Source organism: Nematolebias whitei, chromosome 2 (assembly GCF_014905685.2).
Source record: "Nematolebias whitei isolate Nwh7 chromosome 2, NemWhi1, whole genome shotgun sequence".
NCBI classification, from domain to species: domain Eukaryota; kingdom Metazoa; phylum Chordata; class Actinopteri; order Cyprinodontiformes; family Rivulidae; genus Nematolebias; species Nematolebias whitei.
The window spans coordinates 32,487,522-32,496,753 of record NC_056499.1 but is presented as its reverse complement, the minus strand read 5'-3'; the positions used below and the strand labels follow the sequence as shown (position 1 = coordinate 32,496,753).

Genomic DNA, 9,232 nt, shown 5'->3' with positions numbered 1-9,232 from the left:
TAATTAATATCCACATTTTGGACTGGCTTACTTTGTCTATAATGAATGGTTACATAGCAGAGAGCATTAAGGTTGCTGTAATTTAGTCCTTCTAAAATAGTGAGGCGTGCCCCCCCTAGGGGGGCCCGGGGTGATACCAGTGGGGGCGTATGTGACCCAGGGAACATGATTTTTTTGCCATAGGGAGTAGCTTTTTTTCACCATTCTCATTTTGTCACGTGTTCCAGCAACTGTTTGCTCGTATCTCTCAGGTTTACTAATAATAAAGTTATGAACAAATATTGCTGCCTTGTCGTTTTGAGAGCAATGCTTGAACCGTGTCACTCCTCTCTGCTGCTGAGACGATAAATAAATAACTCTGACACCTCCGCTGCTGTTTTTATGACGCTCTGGACGTCACTCACAGCACGCATGCAACAAAGAGTAAACTCAAAGCGAGAGTGACACCTGCCCCCTATTTCCTCTTTAGCGTTGACAAAATGTTTTAGTTTTATTGATGAGTTTGTCAATTTTGATGTTATATTTTTGTAAATACAGAAGTAATGTTTAATAAATGTTAGGACTCTATTCTTTGCTAACAAAATATACTTGACCTGTGAAATGAGTTACCACTGTGCGTCAGGCAGGCTCCCACTCTCACAGTTTTTAAGTCTCGCTTAAAAAAACACTAAAAAAAAAAAAAAAAAAAAAAAAAAAATCAGCACAAATTGTTGAGTTCATTGTTGTTTTGTAGGTCAAAGTGTTTTATATAACACTGAGTTAAAATGATGCCGATCAATTTGAATTTATTATTATTTATTGATTATATTTTATTTTTCAGTATCAAATGGTCAAAAATGTTTACAGTTTAATTACGTTGTTTTTTTTTTTCAGGCAAATTGATGCACTTTAAGTTGTTTCTGTTACAGACTAATAATAAAGTTATTCTTCATTGTAAGTTGATCTATATTATTTTTTGTTTAATGTTAATAAGGACACAATGTTATGCAGAGGTGTACTCATAACAATTTTATAGACAAATTATACTATTTACAGTTACAGCGGAGAGTTTGGTGGGGGACGCAAAATGTTTACTTCTTCCTAGAGGAGGCGTAACAGAAAATAATTGAGAAGCACTGCTGTAATTAAAACTTTACTTAAGAAACCTGATCTTGAGTCAGGAAGTCTGGCCAATTCTAGACCTTTATCTAATCTAACATTTATCTCAAAACTTCTTGACAAAACAGTTGCAAATCAATTGTGTGAACATCTGCAAATAAATAATCTGTTTGAGGAGCTTTAGTCAGTGTTTAGAGCTCACCACAGCACTGAAAGTTACTATTGATATTATCATGGCCTCAGTCAATTGAATTCTGTCTATACTGGTTCTATTAGACCTCAATGCTGCATTTGCTATAGCTGATCACGATATTCTACTACAGAGGCTTGAATGATATTTGGATTACAGGAATGACTCTAAAATGGTTTAAACCATACTTTGATAGATTGCAATTTGTAAATGTAAATAATGAATCTTCTTCATACACCAAAGTTAGTCGTGGATTTCTTCGGAGTTCAGTGCTTGGACCAATAGTCTTTACTTTATGCTTCCATTAGGTGAAGTTATTAAACAGAATAGGATACATTTTCATTGTTATGCTGATGATACACAGTTATATTTGTCCATGAAACCCGATGAATCCAATTGGTTACTTACACTACAAGAATGTCTTAAAGACATAAAAACCTGGATGACCCTAAATCCTCTGCTTCTAAACTCAGACAAGACAGATAGTGTTGTTTTTGGACCTAAGCATCTTGTGAAGAAACATTGCAGCCTTTCACTTCCAATGGTTGGCACTGTAACGTAAAAAAAACAAACCTTGGTGCTATTTTTAATCAGGATATGTTTTTTAACCATCCACATGAATGAAAGAATGAATGAATGAATAAATAAATAAATAAAAAAAAAAAAACAGAAAACAAATAAAAAAATTAACCAGAACTGCTGTCCTCTGCCTGCATAATATCTTTAAGATTAGAAACATCTTGTGCAAAAATGATGCAGGAAAAACTGGTCCATGCATTTGTCATGTCTAGCCTGGACCATTACAATTTTCTATTAACTGGGTGTCCAAAAAATGTTTTTAACATTTTTAGCTGATCCAGAATGCTGCTCCCAGAGTTTTAATGAGTTGGTAGGAGAGATCATATTTATCCAGTTTTAGCTTCTCTCCATTGACTCCCTGTCAAATTCAGAATATAATTCAAAATTTTACTTCTAACTACAAACCTGAGCTTGGTTCTGTTGGAGGTTTCTTTCTGTTAAAAGGGAGTTTTTCCTTTCCACTGTGGCCTACGTGCTTGTTCAGGGTGTGAGGCTGCAACAAAGTGAAGATTCAATGCAATTTGCTGGCTTTCCGTAGATAGCTTTGACTAATTAGCTTTTGTAATGTATACAGTATAATGTATAAACTGCAGTTTATTTAATTAACTAAATTGAATAAACTGAATTGGATTAACTTGGGGAAGCATGGTGGAGCAACTGGTAGAGCTGCTGCCTCTCAGCGAGCAGGTCCCTGGTTCAAATCCCGGTCCAGGGGCCCTTCTGGGTGGAGTTTGCATGTTCTCTCTGTGCATGCATGGGTTTTCTCCGGGTACTCCGGTTTCCTCCCACAGCCCAAAAACATGCATGTTAGGCTGATTGGTAACTCTAAATTGTCCCTTTGTGTGAGTGAGAGAGTGAATGGTTGTTTGTCTCGTTTGTCTCTATGTGTCCCTGTGATGGACTGGAGACCTGTCCAGGGTGCCCACTGCCCGTCGCACAGTGATTGCTGGACATGAGCACCGGTGACCCCCGTGACCCAAAATGGAAGAAGCAGGTAAAATATGATTGATGGATGGATGGATGGATTAACTTGGCAGTAAAGACCATCTGGTATTATTTTTAGGTAAGCTGGTAAAATGTATAACTTACCATAGCAAGTAGTAATTACACAAATGTGAAAAAAGAAAATATCACAGTTGAAATAACGACACTGTACCTGCAAGACAAACACGGGTGAACCATCCAGCTCCTCTGTTACGCTGCCGTAGTACTCATTAACTGTGAAGACTGGTGCCTCATCATTCTTGTTCACCACGTTTACGGTCACTGTTGTATAATCTTCCCATTTTCCATCAGAAGCCAGGACATGAAGCTTGTACCTGAGCACACATGTTGGCATTGTGAGAAGCTTTAGTCTGAAAAATCCTAGCACATACCAATATTTTATAAAATTATTTGAAAGTCACATTTTAACAGACAAGGTACCTGTTGAGAGGGAGAAATATAGATATTTTTAATTAATTTGTTTGGTGGTCACTTCGTCAATAAAATCATTGAAGACAGAGAATCTTCATTCTGGAGTAATTAGTTTAGCTGAATTAGCAGGTTTTTTTTGCATTTTATTTTGTTCATAATTTTATTAGTCTTCTTTTCTCACTTTTACTTGCCTGGTCAGTAATCATCCTAGTGAATGGATGTAAAAACTCAACCCCTTTTCTTTAATCTTTTCCCATTGACGATATGTAGGAATTACCTTTACATTTGACACTTTAACATGGTAAAATGTTGAAAAATTAAACTAAATAGTCAGATAATATGGTGCACAAAGGCAAATGTCCTTTAACTGGTTTTGTTTTATTTAGTTTTTTGTTTTTTTTTGTTTTTTTACAAACATCTCTTTTTTACAGAACTGGTGTCAATATGAAAAGGCAGAAATCTGAGATTTAAGCAAAGATGTTTACAAGTTTTATTTTAAATACAAATAAATGCTATCAGATACCAAAAATAAATTAATATCCATCCATCCATCCATCCATTATCTTTACCCGTTTATTCCATTTTGGGTCACGGGGGTCGCTGGTGCCCATGTCCAGCAATCACTGTGCGAGGGGCGGGGTACACCCTGGACGGGTCGCAAGTCCATCACAGATAAATTAATATAATAATTAAAATATTACATTTAAAGTAAAAGAAAAACTAAAAGTAAAATTGGACAAAGTTAAAATGACTAGATCAAAGTTCTACCAAAGCAGGAAAAGACTAAACAAACAAACAAACAAACAAAAAAAAACACTGAACAGTGCATTTAGCGACGGGTGGATACAGGATTCTTTTTTCACCTTGCAGAGTGGGTTCATACCTTTTGTTTAGTTCATAGTCCAGTGGCTGAGCAATGAAAATTGTGCCCACCTCTGGCTCGACATCAAACACCCCACCTGAATTTCCTGAGGTGATCTGGTAACGCAGCTTGGCATTTCCACCTTGAGAAAAAGAGAAAAATACAAGTAAATGAACTATAATTTGAAAGAAATATTATTAGGTTGCAAAGCAAGCTACAGTGTATGCATACGCACACACACACACACACATATACATAAGTATCCATATATATATATATATATATATATATATATACACAGTAGTCCATCGCTACATCGCAGTTCGTTTGTCGTGGACTCGCTCTATCGCGGTTTTTCAAAATAAGATGGGACACGCACATAATGGCTGATTGATGGATGAGCCACACGATCGTCTCATCACCGCGATAAACAAGGGACTACTATATATACAGTAGTCCCTTGATTATCATGGGGGATCGGTACCCTGAAGCCCCGCGATAAGTGAAAAACTGCAAAGTAGGAATAGTTGTACAAGTTGTAAGTAGTAGATTTAGTATATAGATACAGGTCCTTCTAAAAAAAATAGCATATTGTGATAAAGGTCATTATTTTCCATAATGTAATGATAAAAATGAAACTTTCATATATTTCAGATTCATTGCACACCAAATGAAATATTTCAGGTCTTTAATTGTTTTAATTCTGATGATTATGGCATACAGCTCATGAAAACCCAAAATGCCTGTCCCAAAAAATTTGCATATCACGAAAAGGTTCTCTAAACAAGCTATTAACCTAACCATCTGAATCAACAACGTAACTCTAAACACCTGCTAAAGATTCCTGAGGCTTTTAAAAACTCCCAGCCTTGTTCATTACTCAAAACTGCAATCATGGGTAAGACTGACGACCTGACTGCTGTCTAGAAGGCCATCATTGACACCCTCAAGTAAGAGGGTAAGACCAAGAAATAAATTGCTGAACAAATAGGCTGTTCCCAGAGTGCTGTATCAAGGCACCTCAGTGGGAAGTCTGTGGGAAGGGAAAAGTGTGGCAGAAAACGCTGCACAACGAGAAGAGGTGACCAGACCCTGAGGAGGATTGTGGAGAAGGGCCGATTCCAGACCTTGGGGGACCTGCGGAAGCAGTGGACTGAGTCTGGAGCAGAAACATACAGAGCCACCGTGCACAGGCGTGTGCAGGAAATGGGCTACAGGTGCCACATTCCCCAGGTCAAGCCACTTTTGAACCAGAAACAGCGGCAGAAGTGCCTGACCTGGGCTCCAGAGAAGCAGCACTGGACAGTTGCTCAGAGGTCCAAAGTACTTTTGTCTGATGAAAGCAAATGTTGTATGTCATTCGGAAATCAAGGTGCCAGAGTCTGGAGGAAGACTGGGGAGAAGGAAATGCCAAAATGCCAGAAGTCCAGTGTGAAGCACCCACAGTCCGTGATGGTCTGGGGTGCCATGTCAGCTGCTGGTGTTGGTCCACTGTGTTTTATCAAGGGCAGGGTCAATGCAGCTAGAAATCAGGAGATTTTGGAGCACTTCATGCTTCCATCTGCTGAAAAGCTTTATGGAGATGAAGATTTCATTTTTCAGCACGACCTGGCACCTGCTCACAGTGCCAAAACCACTGGTAAATGGTTTACTGACCATGGTATTACTGTGCTCAATTGGCCTGCCAACTCTCCTGACCTGAACCCCATAGAGAAACTGCGGAATATTGTGAAGAGAAAGTTGAGAGACACAAGACCCTACACTCTGGATGAGCTTAAGGCCGCTATCGAAGCATCCTGGGCCTCCATAACACCTCAGCAGTGCCACAGGCTGATTGCCGACATGCCACGCGGCATTGAAGAAGTCATTCATGCAAAAGGATTCGCTAACAAGTATTGAGTGCATAACTGAATTTGAAGGTTATCGTTTTTTGTATTAAAAACACTTGTCTTTCATTGGTGGGATGAAATATGCTAATTTTTTGGGACAGGCATTTTGGGTTTTCATGAGCTGTATGCCACAATCAGCAGTATTAAAACAATTAAAGACCTGAAATATTTCAGTTGGTGTGCAATGAATGTAAAATATATGAAAGTTTCATTTTTATCATTACATCATGGAAAATAATGACCTTTATCACAATATGCAATTTTTTTAGAAGGACCTGTACAGTAGTCCCTCGCTACTTTGTGGTTCGTTTTTCGCAGACTCGCTCTATTGCAGTTTTTCAAAGTAACATTGGACATGACACACTATTTTCTGATTGATGGATGAGATGCATGATTGGCATGGAATTTATATTTAAAATAAATTATTTAACACCTGTTGCACCTTTGTGCAACCCACACTGCAGGATAAACTTCCTCCTGCAGCTGAACAGCTGATCTCCGTGCAGAGCGGAAAAGTGGGCGTGACCAAGAGTGCAGCAGGAGGCAGAGAGCTGAAATAATGACATGCTGTGTTCTTTTAGAGCGTTTAGAATTTAAAAACATTGTTTATAATATTGCAAGAGTGTGGGAAGAGTTTAAAATCCCTTAAATAAATAAATATATTTACAAACCGGATTCCAAAAAAGTTGGGACACTAAACAAACTGTGATTAAAAACTGAATGCAATTATGTGGAGATGGCAAATGTCAATATTTTATTCGTAATAGAACATAGATGACAGATCAAAAGTTTAATCTGAGTAAATGTAACATTTTAAAGGAAACATATGTTGATTCAAAATTTCACAGGGGTCAACAAATCACAAAAAAGTTGGGACAAGTAGCAATAAGTGGCCGGAAAAAGGAAATTGAGCATATAACGAACAGCTGGAAGACCAATTAAAACTAATTAGGTCAATTGACAACATGATTGGGAATAAAAAGTGCTTCTCAGAGTGTCAGTGTCTCTCAGAAGCCAAGATGGTAAGAGGATCACCAATTCCACCATTGTTGCGCAGAAAGCTAGTGCAACAATACCAGAATGGTGTTACCCAGCGTAAAATAGCAAAGGCTTTTAAGTTATCATCATCAACCGTGCATAACATCATCAAAAGATTCAGAGAATCTGGATCAATCGCTGTGCGTAAGGGTCAAGGCCATAAAACTCTACTGGATGCTCGTGATCTCCGGGCCCTTAAACGTCACTGCACCTCAAACAGGAATGCCACTGTCAAGGAAATAACAGAATGGGCTCAGGAATACTTCCAGAAATCATTGTCAGTGAACACAATCCACCGTGCCATCCGCCGTTGCCAGCTGAAACTCTACAGTGCAAAGAGGAAGCCATTTCTAAGCAAGCTCCACAAGCTCAGACGTTTGCACTGGGCCAGGGGTCATTTAAAATGGAGTGTGGCAAAATGGAAGACTGTTCTGTGGTCAGATGAGTCATGGTTTGAAGTTCTTTATGGAACACTGTGACGCCATGTCATCCAGACCAGCGAGGACAAGGATAGCCCAAGTTTTTATCAACACTCTGTTCAAAAGCCTGCATCACTGATGGTATGGGGTTGTATAAGCGCTTGTGGCATGGGCAGCTTGCATGTCTGGAAAGGGACCATTAATGCAGAGAACTATGTTCAGGTTCTAGAACAACAAATGCTCCCATCTAGACGTCATCTCTTTCAGGGAAGACCCTGCATTTTTCAACACGATAATGCCAGACCACATTCTGCAGCAATCACATCATCATGGCTACATAGGAAAAGGATCCAGGTACTGAAATGGTCAGCCTGCAGTCCAGATCTTTCACCTATAGAGAACATTTGGCGCATCATAAACAGGAAGGTGTGACAAAGAAGGCCCAAGACGATTGAACAGTTAGAGGCCTGTATTAGACATGAATGGGAGAGCATTCCTATTTCTACACTTGAGAAACTGGTCTCCTCTGTCCCCAGACGTCTGTTGAGTGTTGTAAGAAGAAGGGGGAATGCCACACAGTGGTAAAAATGGACTTGTCCCAACTTTTTTGGGATTTGTTGACGCCATGAAATTTAGAAACAACAGATATTTCCCTTAAAATGATACATTCTCTCAGTTTAAACTTTTGATCTGTGATTTGTGTTCTATTCTGAATAAAATATAAGATGTTGGCACCTCCACCTCCACCTCATTGCATTCAGTTTTTATTCGCCATTTGTTTAGTGTCCCAACTTTTTTGGAATCCGGCTTGTATATATACAGTATATTATGTTTAAATTGCATTTAAATATAACTAGTGCTCATACATTGCATAATGAGAAAAAGCTTAAGTAGGGTTCTTATGTATCACATTTCATTTTCATATTCTCTGAAGAAAAGCACTAACAATAAATTTGAAATTATAACAATTATTCGTAAAGGACTATATAATTTCAGAGTTGCCAAATATTGATCAAAATAGAAAATATTTCAATGCTCAAACCTATTTACAGCATTATTTCAATAAAATGTAACATTGAACCTACACTGTTGAAAATGTTATGTTTGGAAATATTTATTTTTCAAATCTCTGCAGTTTTCTCTCAACATTAGTATGCATTTTTAAATCTCTACTAACCATTTTAGAACATCTGTTTCTTGCTACTCAATGAAGTGTTTTTCTTAATGAAATTACTAGTAAAGCCATTGCCTGTATCTCAATCGCCACTGCATCCTTCGCCCCAGATGTTAATTTGAAAGGAAAAGGAGAAGCCTCTGAAGACAAGAGATTCACAGCTTATTAGAAAAGATGAAAGTCAAGGAAGGAGAGAGGAGAATGCTCTAATCCATATCGTTTTGTACCGTCTGTCTGTTTTTATTCTAAATGAGACACAAGGGAATATACAAGATTGGATTCTTTCAATTCACCCTCATTGTCTTTTTTATACTTGTTTGAATCCCTTAAGTATTTAGAAAACTGCTGAAACCCAAAAGGAATAAAAAAAATAAAACATACAAGGAATAACAAGCACTTAAAACAAGAAAACGATTGGCGAGAACATTTGTTATTCCCAATTGTACCAATTTCAAGTTCTTTTTATCTCCCAGGATATTCTACTTTATTAAAACTGGAATGCGCACTCCTCAGTGTTATAATATATATATATATATATATATATATATCTACATATATATCTATATA

At 37.9% G+C, this 9,232-nt stretch overlaps 1 protein-coding gene across 1 annotated transcript in view; it reads right to left on the bottom strand.

Moving 5' to 3' along the window:
* Positions 1 to 9,232, bottom strand: part of si:ch211-186j3.6 (neural-cadherin) — a 467,709-nt gene that overhangs the window by 184,273 nt on the left and 274,204 nt on the right. Inside the window, exons 12-13 of the mRNA XM_037694242.1 lie at positions 4,167 to 4,287; positions 3,024 to 3,186 (exon numbers count right to left, since the gene is read on the bottom strand). Of these exons, the coding sequence (XP_037550170.1) occupies positions 3,024 to 3,186; positions 4,167 to 4,287 (284 nt within the window). The remainder of the gene's footprint in view (positions 1 to 3,023; positions 3,187 to 4,166; positions 4,288 to 9,232) is intronic.